General features: G+C 36.8%; 1 protein-coding gene across 5 annotated transcripts in view; it reads left to right on the top strand.

The window, feature by feature from the left end:
• LOC140664577 (zwei Ig domain protein zig-8) overlaps positions 1-21,547 on the top strand; it is a 123,248-nt gene extending 101,701 nt beyond the window's left edge. For all 5 annotated transcript variants that reach the window (XM_072889785.1, XM_072889784.1, XM_072889782.1 and 2 more), the window contains 2 exons: positions 9,040-9,179; positions 16,864-21,547. In XM_072889785.1, the coding sequence (XP_072745886.1) occupies positions 9,040-9,179; positions 16,864-16,961 (238 nt within the window). In that variant the 3' untranslated portion in view covers positions 16,962-21,547. The remainder of the gene's footprint in view (positions 1-9,039; positions 9,180-16,863) is intronic.
• The last annotated feature ends 969 nt before the right edge of the window (positions 21,548-22,516 follow it).

The raw sequence follows: 22,516 nt of genomic DNA, 5'->3' as shown, positions 1-22,516 counted from the left end.
TTAACGAAAGCTTTTTGCTTTTTGGAAACTCTTTTAAAGATATTTTATTTATATATTATTTATGTTAAGTTAATTGCCACTTCTCTTTTGCCAATTCCTACAAGATTTTACGTTAGAATTATTTTGAGTTTAATTAATTTTAAAAATAAATTTCTCTAAAATTCCCTGTTGGATGATTCAAGCTAATATAACTTTTTCACTTTCTGCAAAATTTATTGTTTGCGCTCTTTTTGTATTATTTATACACACTCGTACGTTTCAGTTAGAAAATTTGTTAAATGCGTTATAATTTAAATATGATACAAACTTGTAACTATGTGGTATTTTTAGATTGTTGTGAAATTCTTGTATCGGAGAACAATTTTTCGTATAACACAGGGACTACTCTTTTAAAGCCACATCCTATGAGAATAATTCGCGGAATGTCGTAATCATATATTCGGTACATTTGTTCTCATTCAAAAGTTTTGCGCATTAAATCGCGCAGAGCCGCAATAAAAGTTTGGCCAATGCTTTGAGATAACGCTAGGATATTATTCGCACCGTGTCTCGTATTTTTTAGGACGAAGGTATGGTTTCGTTGACATTGAGTCTCGTATCGATTAAACGCAAATTCGCTGAAACCGTAGTCAAACATTGGGGAAAATGTTTTGGTTTTATTTTACATCACTTGGCACGAGCTAAATTAGATTCGAGCATTCAATATTTCGTGTTTCTGTACGTTTTCGCCGACAATCATTACGTCAATTGCTTTCGTTCGGCAAGTGCAGAGAAATCGCAAGAGAGTTTCCGTCTGTTTAAATGGACGCGTTAAAAATTTATGGAAGATATTGAAGCGCATTTATATAACGAGTATATACGAGAGGAACTTTGATAAATTTGTAAAAGCAATGGCACATATATGTATAATTTACTACATGTATGTAATTTGTCATACATTTTGCATTATATGTATATGTATATGTATATTTTATACAATATAGTATTTGTTTACTACACATTATTTATTTGTTATTTATTTAATTAATTTATCATTATATATAATGGCTTATAATAAATCGGATGTGATATCGAAACGCGGTGTACATAATATAGATGATGAGGCTTCCGTGTTGTAAGAAAAATTCCTAACGATACCGGCAAATCCTTTATAAATCTTTTTTATCAAAATTGGTTACACGAGAGTGATACGCGATATGAACGTTGACAGTGGCGAAAGATCGAAGAAGACGGGCTTCTCGAGATAGAGCCAGCGAGCGTGGCTTAGCACAATACGCTTCAATCTTGTCACAGGATACGGCGTAAGTGCGTTATATAATCGGCGAACGCGCCAAAATAAAGATAGAGGAGGAAGACAAGTAGGTAGATATACGCGGGTATAGGTAGAAAGGAAGAACGGAAGGAAGGAAGGAAGGAAGGAAGGATATGCGCGCAGCCTCCAGAACGACACATCTGAGCTTGCAGCCTGCAACTTTTCCCATCAGCGCACAGCAAGCCCCGAGCTTGTTATGCGAAGCTTGAAGCATGTAACGCCAGATGCCGCATATTGGCTCACACCTGACCCAGGCCATCTGAGCCATTCACCCTCCGCAACGTACGAGACCGGACTCTGATCCCTTTTCCATTTCCACCGGTGCAGCGGTGGTCCTTTCGATTCTGACGTTACATCGGGTGAAAGGTCCGACGCCCGATTTCGCCCGGCTGTTTGTCCACGCGTTCCGCGATTACTTCCTCCCGGTCTCGTGCTTCTTGCATCGGATTGTAATTGGCTGGGATTGTAATTGCTACTTCGAAACTACTGCTAGGGAAAACCCGAAGTCGATTGCGACAAAGCACGGTTCTCTCGCTCTGTAATTCGAATTCTTAGTTGCGTTGAAAGGAGACGGAATTCAATCTCGCGCAACACAGGAAAAAAATAAAACAAGAATATGTCATCAGCAGCAAAATAAATGTATACTCTGTAATCTTTTGCCATTTGAAATTTCGTCAGAGATTATCACGTTTGAAGTTTTCCCATTATACGTGTCAAATTTCATTATATCGCATGATGTTGAAGGAACGCACCGAAAAAATAAATCAACAAAATTCGCGACGCGATCTCTCAGATGTCTCTAATTTGTTTTTCTATTTTATAGATATATTACGACGCACATAGTTGTTATCTGATAGATTTTTTTGGTGCCTATGCATTTATGTATATCGAATACGTAAAACGTTATAAAATACGCTACTTCTTATATGACAATCATATTTTTTTGGCCGCGACACAACGGGCGCGATTCCAATTTTTTATTAATTATTCCCATGAGTTATCACGTTGATTGCGTTGTGTGCGTTTATTTTTACGCGCTATAGCGATTTTGGCGATACACTCGCTCATAGCCAGTTGAATACCGGGTATAACGCATTCTTTGCAAGCTTTAAAATTTAACGCGTTCTCTCTTTTCCTCTCTTTCCGCTTGTGGTATGTTCTTCTATTTTTCTCGTGGCGCTTCGCAATTTCTTTTTCAAGAGTTAATTACCCATTTTTTAAATATAATTATGCAACTTCCACTTAGTTTATTATTTAATAGCGAAAAAAAATCTGTTGTCAAAAATACGAGTAATACGAGTCATAAAATGATGATGTGAGTGGGTTTTCCGACAAACAATTGCAGCATGGCTACTGTTTTATATTCTCATTTACCACTTAGTATATCTTCTTGACGTGTAGGGAAATTTCTTTAGTTGCGTAACACGAATTATACAAATTGATACAGATTACTTATTTCAGGCAATAAATAAGACTTTTTTTTTTTTTTAAGGGGAAAAGAAACGAAATCATTTGACTTGTGACCTGAATCTTCATGGCGTTATGTCAGAAAGTTCCTTCGATAGTATGTTCTCTGACTTCTCTCTTTTTTTTTTTTTTTACGTGTCTCGATCGGAAAAAGAAGTCACGGGTACGATAAGGTATTGCGTCGTACGGCAAATCCGGGATAATCCGCAGAATTTCTGCGGAGACAACGGGAGACATAGTTTCGTTTCTAGAGGAGTATGTGGTCGCTCGTATTCGCGCGGTTCTCCTTGTACAGACTTACCCCGTCCTATCTCGTATTTAGGTTTACGCCGCGTAAAACCTGCTCGACAAACCCGCTAAACTTGGTAAAAAAAAAAAAAAAAAAAAAAACGGTAAGGGAAGGGGGAGAGGGAATCTTTAGAGGTTTGCCTCTCCTTCTTACGTCTTTCGCGTGAAGTAAGAGAACACGGGTGCGTTTAAATTTACGAACCGTAAACCTACGGCTTGGCCGAATGCGAAATCTTGGAGATAATGAAAAAGCTCTTGTCGAGGGCTCGTTTAATCTACGTTTTATGCCTTCGTTTTTTATGCCCCGAGAATTAATCGGCCGCTAGCATTTCTACGAAGTCACGCACTAACATTTTTATTATACTTTGGTGAGATTTGATCTATAAAATTATTGTCCTTATAACATTAAAATCCAATCTGTGATCTCTTTAATCTCTTTGGAAAAAGTAATTTAATTTACGGCACATAAGTTTAATACAAACACTAATCGTAAAATATTGTAATCAAAACTTTTATCTAGAGCGTCTTTTTTTATTCAAGTTACGTAATTAATATACATGCGTGTGATTTATATTTAAATCATACAAAAAGAAAGTTTCGTAAATATAATAAAACTTGTTGAAATAATTTTGATAAACCTATTTATCATCTTGACTCGGCTTCATACATTGTCGTTGCGGGTATTGTGAAAACTGTTTATAGCTGACGGCGTTTTACATTCGACTAGTCTGATGAAAAGTTTCAGCAAAAGTTTGCAATGTCTGTCCGGCCGATTCGCCGACAAAATCCCGACGGAGGTCGGCAGGAAGGGAATAACAAAGAAACTTCGCAACTCCCTTTAAGTCAGGAAACGAGGAGCTGCGACGAGGTTCCTTGCTCAAGATCTACGGGCTAAAGTACTGCGCGCTCAGATTTCTGACCATTAAGAAGTCTACCGAGTGACGTATTTTTACAAAGGAAAGTGCAAAAAATCTGTTCACCATAAGCGATTTCTTTCGTTTATGCGCAAGTCACGAAGAGAGATATAAAACGCTTAACTTTTTTGTATGACGCGAACGTTAAGGGAGACAAGTTGGAATACAATTGATAAATGAAGTCTTTTTTTATGTAAACTTCTAACAAAGTCTCTATCGCGTTATTACGAAAGTAGGAAAAATACAGTACACGCAGAAAATACTATTTTGTTAAAACGGAACAATCAAATTGTTCTCTCTCTCTCTCTCTCTCTCTCTTTATCTTTCTTTCTTTTTTTCCTTCTTTCTTCTCCCGAAAATTTACAAATATACACATATATATTTATCTATAAAATATAAGCTCTCGAATGAAATAAGTGAAATTTGCAAAGGCGAAAATCTTTTGAGTTTCTTGATAAAATTCCGATTCTGTTGAATCTAGAAGCAAGCTCTTTTCTCCAATAAAAAGCGCTGAAGAAAAGAGTACTTATTGCATGAAATTGAAGAACAAAAGAGAAATGGTAGACAAAGCTTCGTGTAATGAATTCAGTTTGAGGATACTTCCGTAATGTGTATATCAAGAAACGTTGTTCCTTTTGTTCTTCAATTCTGATTGAATAAATATAATTCATGATACTAAAGTAATAAAAATTTCTCGTCAAATATAAGAAATTTCGCCCGAAATTACTGCCGTGGCAATTTTTTTTTTTTTTTTTTTTTTTTTTTTTACGAAGGAGAGATAATACACGGTTTAAAGCGATAAAAAAAATTTCGTTGAATAATCATCGAATTATTATGACGGCGTTTATGCTTGCGTAATGACTCACGAAAGTGCATGTTCCAAGCTCTTTTTTTCTACCTCGTTGCGCATTCCGTTGGGTAAATTTCACACCACAACCCTTTTACGATCTTCGTAAAACCACGCCGTTACCAACTGTTTCTCGGTCCTGACGTTAAAAGATGCACGTACTCACGAGAGTGCACGAACCGCATGCGTATCGCTTCATTCATACAACGTGCCGTAAGAGAAAAAAAAAAAAAGAAAAGAAAAAGAGGAGAAAAGAGAATAAAATCAATAAGAGAAGAAACAAAAAATAGACTGAAAGCTCTCTTAAATTTCTCTACACACTGCCGCGGTGAAATTCACTGCGAATCCATAAGGGAAAAAAAAGTTTCTAGGTTGAACGCGAAGGAGGTGGAGCTCGAGTGGACCAAGTTGCGTGTGGAAGAATTTGAGGATAAATTTTGCGCTTTATGTTCGAATTAAATTCCACGGCGGGGTAAAAAAGGCTATATTTGAGAGGGAAAGAGAGAAAGCCAGAATGGTTCTCTCTACCGGAATAGTTAGGTATACGCGATAAGCTGACAGCCTGGCTCGTGCGAGGGTGTGTGTGCGCTTAAAAATGATATAAGCCAAAATGATAGGTTGACTGAGAAAATGGATTATGTTGTACACGAAGTGGGTAATGCATTCTTCTTGTTAGTCTGTACATGGCAAAATAATACTTCAACTTCACCGGCTTAACGAGAAAACCTTATTGCTTCTTTAAATTCAAATGAGATGCACCGGCAACATACATACGAATATTTTAATAATTTTTCATATATTTAGCTTGCGCGTAAAAAAAAATTTCATAAAGTACGTCGAATGACATTTGGAGAAAAAAACAATTATACTGAAAATTTCGTTTAAGCATGTTGAATGTTTGAAGCACGTCTTTAAAGAGATTTCCTATTCTAATATTATATAATATATATACCGTGCAACAGAGATAAACCAAGAACCATGCATGAAATTAAATTTTTTTGCATACAGAGGAACGTTACATATTAAGGACGGATTATAAGAACTCTCTCGTTCGTTACCGTGATATCTTTCCGATATCGTTCGATTTTCTTGCATGATAAGTTAAGTATGAATGCAACGCGCATAAAAATTCGAAAAATTCATGCCAATCCGCTGGTTGATTTTCACACGATACGCATTTAAATCTCCCATGTCACCGCGAGAGAGATTTAACCCTTCCCGTTGCAAATTCTAGCCGCCAGCGATTCAACGGCCGTTTTTGCCGGCAGGGATTAAACGGTGACGTGTCAACGGATATCGGGGACAAATTCGAAAACGCGCATTTCCGGTTAAATGAAATATAATAAAACAAGTGTTTATACGACTGTGCACCGCGCGCGACACGCGTGACGGATGTCTATCCCCGCGTGCGAGAGTGGTTGTTGGAACGGCAAATGGCATGTGATCTGTCCCCGGATGCCAATTGTCGGAAAATTTCGGTCGTGGTAGAACGGCCGGATCAATGTTACACGAGCTCTTCTGCATTGGCCTCCTGATGGATAAAGCGATCTCTTGCGCATGCAGTACACGAGTCGCCCTGGACATTTCGCTCGTTCGCTGCCGTGAACGTGAAAGTTTTTTTTTTTTCTACGATAAAGTGTTCCTTGTTTTTTCGTGTCTCAACAATATCTTTTTTTTTTTTTTTTCAACATGGACAAAAAATTCTATATTGTCGATATTGTCAATTAAAGGTTATTGATACCTCTCGCGTGACGGAAAATATATATTCGATTCAAGAGGTGGAATTCGAATAATAATCCGCGCTGCGCGTCGCGACGCGACGCGATGGCGAACGTGAAAAAGCTGGAAACATCTAGCGGTGTCAACAGTAACGATAACGGTGCTGGCAACAAGTGCTTTGAATGTTCTAACAGTCTAACGTTCGCCGCATTCTTGGGAACGTACTCGGCGCGTTGCTCTCTCAAAGGACCTCGCCGCAAAGGTTTGGTGGGACGATGAAGCATCCATGTGGTCGTCGGTGAGACAGGAAGGGACAAGGAGATGCGTCTTTTGCGGCATCCGGGTTATTCGAATGCGAATTCTTTAACCGAGCCTCCCCCCCCCCTTTAACATTTCCTTCTCTCCTCTTCTCCTATAAACCTTTTTCTCTATCTTTTTACCACGTCATCGGTATGTCCGTCTTTTCAGTATCTTCGGTTTTTTAAAACCTAGCTTCGTTTAAATGTCGACGTTCTCCGCGGCGTTCTTTCTTATATATATATATATATATATATATATATCGCACTTTTATCCTATTTTCTTCCCAAGATCTTTCTATATAAATGCCTTACGTAACGTGCAATATGTCTAAAACAACCATCACACATCGTTATACATTCAAACGTTTCAAGCGAAACAGTTTTTTTGCTCGTATATATTCCATGGAAGTTTTTATTCATTTCTTGTAGTATTTTTCTTTAACGTAAGGTGAAATTCAATTTTTCTCTTTAACAACTCGGAATAGAAAATTCTTCTTATTTGCAACGCAGACTTGCAACAAGTAAAATTTAATTTTGCGCTATACATTATGCAAGCAGTGCTTCAAATGTACCACGAACGAGATAATGTGTGAAATTAATACGACGCTATACGTGAAGACGTATGCAACTTACGCGCGCTAACGTTCTATTCTCTTTCTTTTTGCGAGATCGGGGGTAAGAAAGCCTGGGAGGAGCGCTCGATCTGTCAAGGGCAGCTGTTGGAGGTTGGAGGGCGAACTAGTTGATTTACGCCTTTCTTCCATCTTCTGCTCGCAGAACATCCTCTTTGCCTTTCTCTCCGCCTTTCCCTTATTCTTCTCTGAATGCTCTATTTCATCAGCTTAATTCGTGAAGCAGAAACGTGAGTGGTCTTAAGTGTTAAGCTAACTTCCACCTTACTTTCGCTCATAAACAAATTTAAATGTGATAATACAGATGATCTATAGTAATATTTCATTAATTTAATTTTTTAAGTAATAATAAAGAGTCTGTTTCGAGATCTCGAGGTCAGAAGACCTCGACCTCGATTCGTTGCCCATGTAACTTTTAGCTTTCAAACATTTCTCTGCGAAGCCTTAACGAGTTTCTGATTCTTAGAAAGTTTCTTACAAATGATTATATCGAGGTTGCTAGTTGTGAAACTCGTTAAATTTACTATAAACTATTTTCAGGAAAGAAAAAATTAATTATATTAAATTGTGTCTACATACAAATTTCGTTTTAACAAATTGATATATCTATTATACATATATATATAAATATTGTTATTATATATATATATATATATATATATATATATGTGTGTGTATAATTTTAAAAATTTATATACAATATATATTTTGAGCTACATTTACCTTATATATTTACGCTTTTTTTACATTTTTAAACATTTATTTTTATCTATTTTATCAGCATAAAAAATGCGCAAGTTATTAAATAAATTTGTGATATAAATTGCATTTTATGAAACATAGTTTTAGAAGAAACATATACTTTTTGGATATATGTTTCTGATAAGTTTTTTTTCCCCACGAGAAGAAGTTTGCGTTCTACAATTTTTTAGAAGATGCGTAGGATGGGTGGTTATTTTGTTTGTCTACACTGTGGTTGTGAACTGCGGAGCGAATCTGTTTGTGAAAAAAAAAAAAGTTTTTCTTCCGCATGGATGATAAATTTTTTGATATAAACTGCCCTCGTTTTCATATCCCTTCTTTTGAAAGGCTCCTCAAGGGTATTCTTACGTAGCCACCTGCTATCGTCATAAATCATAAGTTATCGTCATCCGTCATCGGATGCAGTATTATTTTTTAACGCTATAAAATTTTGAATACACAATATACGAAATAAGAATATGTATTTACTACTTGTTAAAATACATAAGACATATAATTATTCACCTATGTACATATGTTTTTTTTTTTTTTTTTTTTTTGTATTGTTATGCGTTTTGTTTCAGACAGTTTTATTTTCAACCATGCATTCTTTTGTCCGACATTACATTATTTGTTCAAGACAATTGTAGATGCTCTTGTATCTTTTTTTTATAAATTGAAATCTTTTATCCATCCCTTTTCGCAAATAAGAAAAGAAAAAATTTGTCGAGTGAACATCCGTTTTTTATTTCACGCAAACATGCGCGATAATGGTCACCGTTATCATGGTTTGTACGAAGCATTCTGTTTTCTGTTCCAGTGTCAAGACGGACATGGCTGCAGCCGGTGCGGTATCTAGGCTCTACATTGCAAATGCGAATAAAAAAGATAGCGGGAACTACAGCTGCGCCCTGGCGAATGTTGCAGCAGCCACTATGGTGTCCGTCCACGTGTTTAATGGTATGTTTTCACTACGAACATATTTCGTTTTTCGATACGTTATCCTTAGTATGCGAGAGCGAAGAATGGCAGAAATTTTATTTGTCGGAAAATTTATTCTTCAAACGCAAAGAGAGCCGATAAATGTTATTTAAATCTTATGTGAAGGAAATGTAGCGACAAATTATCGCCCGAGATGTTCAAACTGTATATTGAAATTGAAAAAAATAAATAAATAATTAGAGAAATCTGACGTTCTTCTTTTTGACGTACGAAAAAATCATTTTTAACACACAGTTGAAACATCTCGAGCGATAATTTGTCACTGAGTTTCCCTTAATTGTATCGAGGAACATTTCACTTGCTCCTCTCGAGGAATTAGCCACGCTCGAAATCACACAGTTAAAGGATCACTCTCTGTTCAGTACTGATAACGGTGTTTGGAAGACTGAAAGAAGAGATCGGAGGGATGCCAGCCACCTTTGGCGTTTGACGCCTATCGATATAATTTTCCACTCCTTTGCACGATCGATAATTGATTTTCCACGGCTTTTCAATACTTGCGCCGATGCCTATTACAGAGGTCCCTTCTTTATTTCCTATACTGTCTTCCGTTTTCCCGGCTTTTCCGTTTTCCTCATGCTCCAAAGAGGTCAGTCGCTCTCGTCTCTGCACATCTTCTTGTGCCAATCGATCGTTTAGGAATACAAAGCAGTGATTTCACCAGGGTAAATAACCGGAATCAAACGTGACCGAGACGGAAATGCTGTCGTTGACGGGTCACCGCTCGATTGCTCTTCGTAATCTTTGTCTAGACTCCATTTCCGTTTTGTCAACGAGTTTCTTGCATTATTAAGTGATATTCTCTATAATACGATGGAAAACTGTGAATTTTATAAGATATTAATGGTAAAATAAGAATTCTCGATAATGTATGCATGTGTGTGTGTGTGTGTGTGTGTGTGTGTGTGTGTGTGTGTGTGTAGGACTGGCATATAATTTTTTTTTTTTGTTAAATATATAATTACATTAGAGCATATTAAGCACTATTAAGATGCACTACTTTAATTTTGATATCAAAACTTACTCGAATCATTTTTTTTTTTTTTTTTTTGTTTCTCCTGGATAACTATTTCACATCAGAACCGTCGTTTAATGAGTGCAGAGTGCATGGTATATTCACAGTAAAGTTTTGTTGAAAATATTCAGGCTGACCTATTTCTTCTTTTACCTAGTCGAGCTGTACAACTATTCTTCATTTTATAATTTTTCTCATTCTTTCTCTTTCTCTCTCACTACATAATCAAATTAATGTTCTAAATGTATATTATTCTCGGGAGAGCACGCTAATTCTCATATTTCCAATTTTGTTATGGAAGTAATGTAAGCGGAAAGGAGTTTTATGACGAAACACAGACAAAAAACAGACAAGATAATAGATATTAATTTATCGTGCCGATAGATAATTTATTTCACTCAGTTATCTAAAGATCAATCTATCAAATTGGAATTAACATGGATAATGATTGATGCGATTTCAGTCGAGTTAATTGAATTCGATTAAACGTCCGAATGTATATCGTGCTATTATTAATATAATTTATATCTGCCGAGAAAACTTGGTCCAAGAGAGAGAGAGAGAGAGAGAGAGAGAGAGAGAGAGAGAGAGAGAGAGTGTGGGAGGAAGAGGGAGATAAATGTTTAACTCGACCCCTTTTTCTGCTCGATGAGCAATTTTCGGTGCACTGTCTGTGCACTTCTCTTTTGATCTATTACAAGATGACATTTTCGTTCTTTTCTCTCCGGTGTTTTTCCCCCTTCATCTTAGGATGACGTAAATCGCGAAAGTTTGGTATCACAACAAAATAGCACGTACGTTGAGTCGATGACGCGTGCTCTTGTGGGAAATGCCGCTAAACGCAGGCTTCATAGTAGCGGACGGGTGATGCCACTGTAGAATGTGGTCGATACCGAGGGTTGGGGAACGTCTTTCGAACTTATAGCGAAGGAGCTCAACGAGTTTTCAGCGGCTTTTCGCGCTCAAGGCAGAGCGGCTCAGAGACGCCACATCTAGGTGATGTGCATTATTTACGGCGGATTACCTTAAGTCGCGACCGTCCAATACGAGAGTTCGATCTCCTCGCTAAACTTTCACGAGACATTAGAAAAATGCTCATATGACGTATAATCGAGTCTTTTTGTGTTTTCTCGAGCAGCTAAATAATCTTCGATTGTCTGATCGCTGATGATTTTACTTTAATCAAAAGACTAACAAGGAGAGGGCGCGAACTTGGAGTTTTTTTCTAATTAAACGTAATTTAAAATAATTGTGATAAATATAGATATAATATTTAGATATAATTATCGTTATCTTTATTATATATATATATATATATATTTATCGATTATTTTAAATTACGTTTACTCTGGGGAAAAAAAAATACGGTTACAACCCACTTTGGGGTCCACGATTAGTAATCAAATTATTTGGATTACTCATAATCCTAATTTTACGTAAATAATCTACCCTTAACTCCGCGTAACTAAAAATTCCAATTACTTTGGGAGAAATTTTGATCGTTTTTTTTTTGTAGTTAAGCAGCTTAACATTTTGATTAGTGCCCTTTAAGTAAAAATTATCTTTGCGTAACTGGATATCGATGGAACTAATTGAGAGAATTGACTAATATAACTTAGCTATGAATAAATAATAAGATTTTATGCAATCTTTATAATAATCATATATTAAGATGTATATAAGAAAAGTATATATTCGTCAATTTCGATTACTTTTTGCTCCAATTGTAGGTGCTAAACATCCTTAAATTCGTTCTTACGTGCGTATTTTTTATTCAAATATACTTGGATGTCGTCAAGTATGAAATTGTCGACTATGAATTTTAGCGTGAAAAACATACATTATGTTCGAAAAACAAGCATCTTATTATACTTAGATGGAGAATTAGAGTGAGTTACCGTTATTGTCGCGATGACTATGCGAAATGCGCAAGTCGAAGAGTTATTACCGCGGGTGTTGTATGCCGGTAACTACAAGAGCGATCATAATACTGGAAGTAATGCGAATTTGCTTGACAAGTAGTCGGGCGCTCGAAGCCCGCATTCGAAAGTAGTTTGCCGCGGCGGGAGTCGATCCACGTCCTGAAATTTCGTGTAGCGCTATGCATCGTCAAATGTTTCGTACTTCCGCAGCTCGTCTATCCGTTTATGCATGAGATTGGCGCTAACGATCGTCCGTCGGAGCGAGCAATTTGCAAAGCGGCACTCGTGACCATCTTTGACCATCGCGGCTTCAATCGCATTCTAATGTTTCGACCAATCCAAGATCGATCCTTCGAAGGCGCCGTATTTTGCATCCAACTGTTATAGATTCAAATTCTCTCCTTATTCTTCATGATTTTCGTAAACTTACTCTTATCATTTTTTTTTTTTTTTTTTTTTTTTTTTGTCAATCGTATATTACCAAATTACATGAAATATGTAATATATATGCATGCATTTATAATATTTGAAAAATAAAATAGATAGATATGAAAAATATAAACACTTTTCATTTAAAAAACGAGTAAAATAACATTTTTCAACTAAACATCACACAATGCAACGCGCCATGCGACTCGTTAATATTTAAATATATTTTAAAGTTCTCTAGTTTATTATGCAAATGAGAAACCGCGCTTGTTGGCGAATGCGCGCTGAGTATAACAGTTATATACAAAACAGTGGAAGCCACTGCCTCCGACGTAAAAACTAGGAAAGCTAAAAAAAAAAGGGTGATACGATTTTAGTTCTTCAACGAAGCGCGTGACATAGTTATACAGTTTTCGTTATTTTTTTCCCCAATTAAAATATTCTCATAATATACGAGAGGACAAGTCCTAACGCAATTAATTCTCGAGATGCTATGAATATTAATTAAGCAAACTGGCTGAAACATATTATTCGATACTATCTTGACGCGTTTGCTTCAAGCTCGCGTGACACCTTTTTATTTTTATTTCTTTTGCTCTTTTTTACTTTACAATTTTCCATTATCATTGTTGGCAATTAATCTCGAATTACGTCGGCAGGATCATATTTTGATTAAGAGATTTATGTAGCGTAAACCTCGTTTCGTAGAATAAAATTAATTTATTGAGAAAAAGAAATAAGATAGCTAATCGAAAAATTTAAATAACACAACAGAGAGTCGGTGCAATAGTAAAAAAAGAAAAAAAAAAAATAATAAGTAAATGTGACAAAAGACTGGTCATCAGTGACTGACCGAAAATTGACCGTTGAAAAAACGCGGGGAATGTACGAATGGCGGAAAGTTCGTTCTGGAAAATGAGTAGTTCTTGGCCTAGTTAATGCCTATGAGGAGACAAGCGACTACGGAGTTGGAGCGGCGGGTGGTTGGCCGGTTGGTCCTGGCATGGAAGCCGAGGTTAGAGAGGTTATTTCGCGGGGTGTCACGCCCTGCCCATTAATAATCGTAGCCGCAGGCTCCAAGAGGACTACACGTCGACCCGCCTCTATCCCTTCTATGACACGGAAGTCTACCGTCGCCTCTTCGGCATCACTGCTCTCTCTTCGAGTCTCTCTCTCTCTCTCTCTCTCTCTAGTCTTCGCGTCTCTTCTCCTTACATCGTCGACGTAAGGCCAGGCGTGAGGAGTTTGCAAAGCTCTCTCGTCGCAAGACGTAGTTAACAGGTCCGCTCGCGTGCGCGCGCGCACGACTATGTATAATACACGGAAGGAATCTCCGGAGGGCGCTTGACAGCTCATTTCGCATCCGCCTTTTTCTACTGCGGCGATTCTTTAAGTCCCCGGATTTTCGAGCCGCTTTCTCCCGGAGAGACCGGAAACAGAAGAAAATCGTATCTCCAAGTTGCCGAGTGTGATTAATTGTGCGGTTACGTGGAATATTATACAATTCTCGACTCTCGGTAGCGAGCGAATTAAAATTTACGTTCCTTCCTGCCTTAGGATAGCGCAACGACGCCAATCAATTTCACTTTACTCCGAGCAAATGGTTAGTGCAATCCGGAATTGAGTACGGTTTAGGGCTCTCTTGAAGTTTAACGGATATCGGACAATTACTGGAGATGAAATAAACATGAAACAGTGTTGGATTTATGTTCAGCGTTTACGATTCAGCTTTGATAAATTTAGAAAATTATCAAAGATTCAATATATTATTTTCTTTTGAATATATTATTTTCTTATAGCACTTTTACATGATGGTGCAATATGATTAATAAAGTCAATGAAATTATGACGTATTGCATCCGATATTACAACGCATTGCGCATGTATGAACGTGCATGAGTGATTGGCCAATTAATTCGTAATTAAACGGAGGTCGAATGACGAAATACTCCGCATAATTCGTGTCAAATGAACAGATTTCTGTCGACTAGATAAACTGCTGCATATGCTGCAGGCGATTCAAAATTTATATCGAGCTTATTATTAGTCTATATATATATTTCATTATATAAGCTTTTTTTATCTGGTTAAAAAAAAAAACAAAAAAAAAAAACTCGACATCCAAACACAACCAATTTTTCTCATCACAGTTGAGAATATAGTTTCATTTCTTTGTTGGATTAAAGAAAGCATTTTCAATAAGAGAGAACGTCTTAGTCCGGTGAGAATTCAGACGATTCAATTAACGAAACGAAGATGTAAGATTAAGAGCCGGTTTATCAGGAAGGCGCGTAAACAGAGTTGTAAATTTTTCTCAAAGCGAGAGTGTTTAATTGAATCCCTGGAGAGAGGTGGTCGCTCCTATGACTAGCCGCTAAAAGTGCCACGTGGATAGCGTGTTTTCGACTTTGGAGAAACTTTACGATCGATCGAGCTAAATGTTTGATTGTGCCAGGAAAGGATAAAAATCAAGTATAGAATTAATTGCCGCGAAAGAGAAAATACGTATACATATATATATATATATATATATATATATGTGACAAAGCGATTCGAATAATATATGTAGTATTCAAATTTATTGTATTTTATACATATATGATTTTATTGACAAATATGTTTATATGTATGTGTAATGTATATACAATTGTCAATGAAAACGCAAGATAATATTACACATTATACATATATAACATTGACTAAAATACACATTACTAACCTAGTGCTATATTTGTACTGATATAGTAGAAAGTTATAGTCGCATCATTAAATTACGTTTTGGAATTTCAGGAAAATTTACACGCTGATACGTATATATGGCGTATATGCGTTAGTGTGAAAGACTGTAAAGTACACCAACGTGATGATAACTAATTATAGAGAACTAATTATAAATATACCTTTCATACTTTTATTCACTGGACGGAGCGCTTGAATCATGAAGAGATTATGCATTTTTTCATAATAAATTATTCCATTTAATTAGTTGACATATTAAACGAGTTCTTTTCAGTTCGATTTTGCTTTAAACGTTAAAAGCGATACTTTTCCCGGAATTGTGCGACGAGCGATTTCGATCAGCCATTTACTAAACTGTGCGATGCGAACCGCAGCTCTTGTCACTTTTGAATGCGACAGTGAACCGCGGAATCACGTCACATTTGATATTTTGCCACCAATTTTATGGATGGCCGGATTTGCGTTTATATTTTGAACTTTCGGGTAATTCAAAAGCCAAATACATATACACAGGTTGCAATCTCTATGCTTTTGTCACGGTACTCCATGACAAATCAAATAGAGAGATTGAAACGCCATTTAATTTGATAGACGGAATATGTTTCGTTTGATATTCAGTTTGTTAGATGACAAATTACTTACGTAATGCATATACATATATAACAAGTTTTCCTTTATACTCACTTTCATCATCTTCGAACTCGAGAGTTGGATGATTTATTATCCAAGTCGCTTCTTAGGTTTTCTCTGCAGCGTTAATAAATTGAGACATTGATAACTAGACGAATAAATATTATAGAAGCCAATAAAATCGCAACGGTGTAGATCGATAGTATCGAGACGTAAAAATAGAAATGCAATTTATAAAAGGTAAGGTAAGATAAGAAACGGATAAATGAAATGTTATAATAACAAGACATTTCTACTTGGACAAAGTTCGAGAAAGATAGAAACATTGTTTTCGATTATTATATAATGTAACGGAGATTTTTACGTATATAACTCATACTTTCTATATATAACTTTTTATAAAATTTACTTTTTATCTTTTTCAGTTTTTTATTGTTAGAATAATACATCTTTTTTTCTGTTACTAAATTTTAGTAACAGAAAAAACGTTTTCTTTGTTTAAATTAAAATATTATTTTAATCGTAGGATACTGTACGCGAACATGCTTGATTTATTCAAAAGAATGACAATTTAATAATGTGATCTTTGCAAATTAATATTTAATTTTTGTAGTAGGTTGTAATTCGTGAAATATAATATTTGTGAAAATATACGTGTGTTGGAAAAATAATATTCAACTTTAATCTGTCACGTTTTGCCTGGTGGTGCAATATCAGCGAAATATCAGGGATGAGCGACGATTTTTCGTAAACATCTCCGCAGAGATATTTTAAAAAAATTCGACTTGCGGTTGCTCGAAAATATGATATTCTCGGCGCATCGTAAACAGAAAAATAGATAGAAAGAAAGTGGAGGAGACAGTGGAGTGCATTAAATTAATGGCGTGATGTTTCCGTATTGTTGCAGGGGAGAATCCAGCTGCCATGCAACACGGCGGTACCTCGGCCCCGAGGGCGACCTTTATCTTCACCGTTGTGATATCACTATCGTCGCTCTTAAGGTGACCGTGATGACCCCGGTGCATTTTGGAGCTGCGATTCGAATGGTGCTAACTTTCTCTCTTCCCACGCGCGCCCGGAATAGGTCCTCTCGAAGCGGACGGAAACTTTGGGCATTAGGCCCTCTCCGCCACTTTCCCAGCAAACCTAACCACATTGCAATTGATGCAAAGTAGGTATAGGAACCGAATCCGGTCTCACGCGGGATGTCGCGGTTATATACATGTATATGCATGACACGTGACGGTGGTATCACCGGCGAATCCGTTTCGAGATCTCGCGGACTTAACTCTCGAACGAGTAGCTGCGCTAGAGGCACCGTGTCTCGCAGTTTCGACGAGAGCGCAGACGACGCGTATCAGTTTCAACAGACATTTCCGAGTGCATCTCTCGAGAAACTTGACTAATCGCTTCCGGTGGCGATCGATGCGAGATTTGCGCAGGACGAATGGTGTTGGCGCGCTGTGAATTTCGGAAGGAGAAACTTTTCATCTCTCCCCTTTCTCGTCTCCTGTCTCGAGCTCCTGCTACTGGCATGTTGACGCGTTGTTATTCGCGCCTCCAACAATGTTCAAATGCGGATCCGTTAATTAAGAGATTCCGTTCATGTGATATATAACGCGCGACTATGATATATGTTCGTATAACGTTGCTAGAAACGTGGTCGCTGCGTGGTGTGATTTCATCAACTGAAATCGACGACATTTTTCTTTTATTTTTATTTTTATTTTTATTTTTATTTTTATTTTTATTTTTATTTTGCCTTTCACCCGTGTCACGAAGCGTTTCCATATACCAACGCAAATATATTCTATTTATTTCTCAGATATTTAAATGCAAATTCAAACTTTACCAATATACATACATATATATGGGTATCGTGTGTTTTTTTTTTTTTTTTATAAATTTTAATGTATAATTTTTCGGAGGGTATATAACAACGAAGAATTTTTTGTCGATCGAAGAAGACGAGTCTTTGCGAGGGTACAGCAAACGCGTTTTGTAAAAGTTGCAAAATTTGCAATGTGTATATATATATATGTATACTTTTGTATATATACATATGTATATGTTTGTTGAACTTATATTTTACGTCTGTACACTGTTATGTATTTTTAGTATAAGAATCTTAATATATCGAAGAAGGTATTTCGAAACATCAAACATGAATTTGTCGAACCGTCCAAAGAATTTGGCATACCGTTTGTTGCGATGAATAAGCAGCTTGTTCAATATCCGTGAAACGGAAAAACTGCCAGTTTATTACTAAAAACTTTATTTCATTTCAATCGATACAATTCCACAATACAATTGTACAATTACACTCTGTTGTATACAGAATAATAACAATGTTCCCATTCATCTGATATTATTCATCAATTTTTGATAATTACAAACTATAGTCAAACAATGTCCACAGATCTACATATCAACCTCTACACTTCTAGTTTGCGTTACAAACGCAATTGTTTGAACGAATCGAAATTTACAAATTGCTCTTATAAAACAATTGGCATCTATACGTAGTAATTTTGCTAATCAAGCGATCGACGATAATCATTGTTGAGAAAAAACTGCTAAAGGAACCGTTGAATATCGATCCTCTCCGTACAATTGTTACTCAATTTCATCTGGTAGATGCAATATTTTCGAGTCTCGTAATGGGTCGAAGAAATCATTCGAGCATGAAACAAATAATTGCGATATATCATCAATGTTCAGTGTTAATCTTCATGCTCGGTAGCCCCGCGGCGTTATCAATATACATGGATGAACATGGACGATGAAGATTTACTCGTTCGTTTGTTCGTTCGCTTAAAATATGCCTAATGTTAACGAATAGCAAATTAAATCCATATTGATTGCATTAAAAACTCTAGTAACCGCTTTTTATATGTAAAATTATTGAAATAATATCAATACTATAATGAATTTTTTAAATCAACTTTTCGTTATACATACATGTGATATTATATTTTATTATATAACGATTTGCAATTCTCGAAAATGCAGATATTAAAATAATTTCTCAGTCATTTCACAAATTAATATATATATAGATATAAACTGTGCTTTATAAAGAACGAGTATCAACTTCTTACCGAGAGAAAATTATTGCACGAGTAGTTTTCAATCCGTCATATTCTTTACATAAAAAAAGAAAAAAAAATTATGTTTTAAAGATATTAAATCGAGTTGCATAAAATATTAATGCAGAATTACTTGATGACAAAAAATTATTGAAAAGAAAAAATGCACGAGAAAGCTCTAATTGTAAATGCAGCAATTCTCTAAATAAATTCCGAAAATATCGAATTAAATCCGTACGCAGGGATAACGTACATACACGAGTAGCATTTGCATTTTAGGAATTTTATAGCGCGCACAATGTAGTGGTGAGTGTACGATTGCATTAGGGATGTACTTGGGCAGAACTGTAACGCGCGGGTGGAATCGGGATACGTGTGGCATACCGTAAAAGCGCGACAGTCGGACGAGGATCGATCGGGCAACAAATTGCCGATCGTACCGATGGAAAATGAACCGTTAAGCAGCCCTACCTGACAATGACGTACGGTTAGTTTGGCGTAAATCAGTAGCTTCTACTCGCGCGGCAATGCTCCCGCCCCTCTTACCCCGCGTTCACCGGCTGTGTAATGTGATAATTTAACAGAGGCATTATTGCACGGGCAGGTGCAAAATATTTCAACGAGACGCGTGCGGCCGTGCGCGATCCGTTATACGCAAAAACCACATCCGCATGTATAACTGGTGCCCGCGATAAATTTAATTATTATTCCGAGCGCGAAAAAAAAAAAAAAAAAAAAAAAGAAAGAGAGAGAGAGAGAGAACCGAGAGGAGGAGATCGGGACGATAAGAGTATCGGGAACGCATTGAATTGAAACGACGCGACGTCCGGATGTTTCGCGGGCAAACTTTTGCATTCGGGCTTCTCTTCCCCTCTTTTAGCGACTTCTCCCACGTTTCTTCGGGCTTTATCGTCACCTTCTTCCGTCGTCGTTCTGCTATTCTCGTAAAGAGAAGTTTCGAGACGTCTACTCTCCGTTCTCTCCCTTGTTTCGTCGCAAGGCGTAAGATTTAGATGGCTTTAATCCGCGAGAGGCTAATTTGCGAATTAATGTCAAGCGCAAACTTCAACGGACAATTTTATAACTACGTTGGTAAGCGTAAATTTTGCAGAATATTCTCGTTTGTCCCGACAGGCAATAGAACCGAATGTCATCAGTTTCGATTGTTTGCTTGTTCCGACGTTCGTTCGTGCGGAATTCATTTACGAGAAAGATGGCAAAAGTTTTTCCAGCTTTTTCTGTTTTTGTGTACGGTGAATATCACTTATATATTCTTGGAAATTACTTATTGTTAGAAAGGTTTTTTTTTTTTTTTTTTTTTTTTTGTATTATCACAGTTAATAATTTTTAATTATTCCTTTGGTTTAAAAAACAAAGGAAATTATAAATGCAACTGAAAGCGTAAAAATAACGTTACAATACGTTACTTTCTATTTCGGCCCAAGCGAGTCCCGAAGATATTATATACGTATGTCATTGAAGAGACGGGGAAATAGGACTGGATAAGAGGTATAGATTCATTACGAGATGATCTCTTTACCGTGGTAAGACTCGTAGAACTTCTATTATTAGAAGTTCTGTTTCAATACATCATGTCAGAAATGAATGTAAAAAGAAATATATACTAATATAGTAGGTATCTGAAAATACACAATCTGTCTACACTCGATTATTACGTAATTTTGATTGATTTGCGAGCGATGCGATTGTTAGATTTTGATATTGCAAATTTATACATTTATCTCTGTATGTGTGTGTACGCGAACTTTTTTAAACAATCTTTACTTCAAAACAGTTTTACATTTGGCCTCGCTAATCCTGAGGAGATTAACTCTAATTAAAAACAGCCCTCCGGAGAATAAAGATGTCGTTTCTTTTTTAATGTTTTTCCTTTTCCTTTATTTTGCCCAGGCAATACGCCGTTATTGTCCACCGTGCGACGTGACGATTACCGCTTGCGCAAGCCTGGATAATATCACGTGAATATGTATACGTCTATGCGTGAGAGTGCGAGAGATTGCAAGCAAAATAATCTACGTGTGTTCGATAATATAACTCGAAATTAGAAGTTAAGCCCCGCGGGCAGCGTGTTATTGCTGAAGAACCGCAGGTAAAAAGGGGACGAGCGACAGAATGCGTAGCGTATGTATGGGCATGTATGTGCGCGAGTGTGTGTGTGTGTGTGTGCGAGTGTATATATATGCACGCTCTCGAATATACTCTATCGTCATTAATCATATTTCATCCCGATGCATCATACATACTAATGTATACACGATAATGATTAAAGCAAAGTCTGTAAGTTATTGGTACTATTATATCATCATTAATGCAATTAAAGTGAGAACACGAACTTATATGATTCCTGGTGATCGTGCAGCATTAAAGGCAAAGAAAGAAAGAGAGAGAAAGAGTCAAATAGAAAGCTCATTTAATATGTCGGTATTCATTGTTCATTATTTATAAAGGTTCGAATGCAAGATACAATAAAATATATATATAGTACTTAAAGTATCTTCTCTTTATTCACCTTCCTTCTCTTTACGATAATGACACCTTTCATAAGATAATGAACAAGTACTACGTTGCGTTTGCCGGCATTCAAGTAGCCTAATTGGCTCAAGCTCCCTTCTATCGTACGTGTTAATTCCATTGTGCAAATTTGATGAACTTTTATTGGTTTTGAATTACGTCTAAAGGATTTCCGAGAAGAAAAATTATCGGGAGGACGTTACTCAGCATCCATTACGAAGAGAGATGTCCCATTAATTCTACTCCATTGCATTCTTTATAGCCGTCTTATTCATCGAAAAGAGAAACTCCTCGGCAAAAGCCCGGACATTCTCTGCTATGATTATGGAAATCGATATCGCGATAGTTGCATGTAATCGATCTTACGTTTACGAGAGAGATGCTCTTTACTCTCCCTCGTAACATAAAATAAACGGTGATTATTTCCTTCATCGTGCCGGTCGAAACGACTTATTCGAGGATCTCATGATGGTCCAGGAAAGCGACACAATGATAAACTCGCTGGACGAGTCGAGCCACGATAAAAGCTGCCGGAAGAGGCTTCGCCGAGTGCCGGATGAAAAATAGAGGAAAACGAAACGACCGAGAGCCCCGACAGAAAAAAAGAGCACACCCATATCCTCGGACGGACCGGGTACGTTAAGCGTCGCGGTTTTTAAAAGCTCCCTTTTCAGCAATACACTGTTCTGGAAAAATACTAAATCAGAATGATGGTACTGACGTTCGCGTTACGTGAAAGCGAGAGGAACGGAACGCGCGTGGACGGAGGAAAAGTATATTCCCGCCGTTGTTGACGTAACACCATCGCGCATGGGTGTGTTTCGGATGCGAATAGACAAGTTATTTTATTTGCTCGTAATTTCTTTCCACGCGAAAAATATCATCCATCTCTCTACCTTTCCCTCCGAGTTTCTTTCTGTCAATTTCTATTCGAGAACA

The sequence above is a fragment of the Anoplolepis gracilipes genome, chromosome 4, assembly GCF_047496725.1.
Source record: "Anoplolepis gracilipes chromosome 4, ASM4749672v1, whole genome shotgun sequence".
Classification (NCBI taxonomy): domain Eukaryota; kingdom Metazoa; phylum Arthropoda; class Insecta; order Hymenoptera; family Formicidae; genus Anoplolepis; species Anoplolepis gracilipes.
The sequence above is the reverse complement of the archived record's forward strand: the minus strand, read 5'-3'. Positions and strand labels throughout refer to the sequence as shown.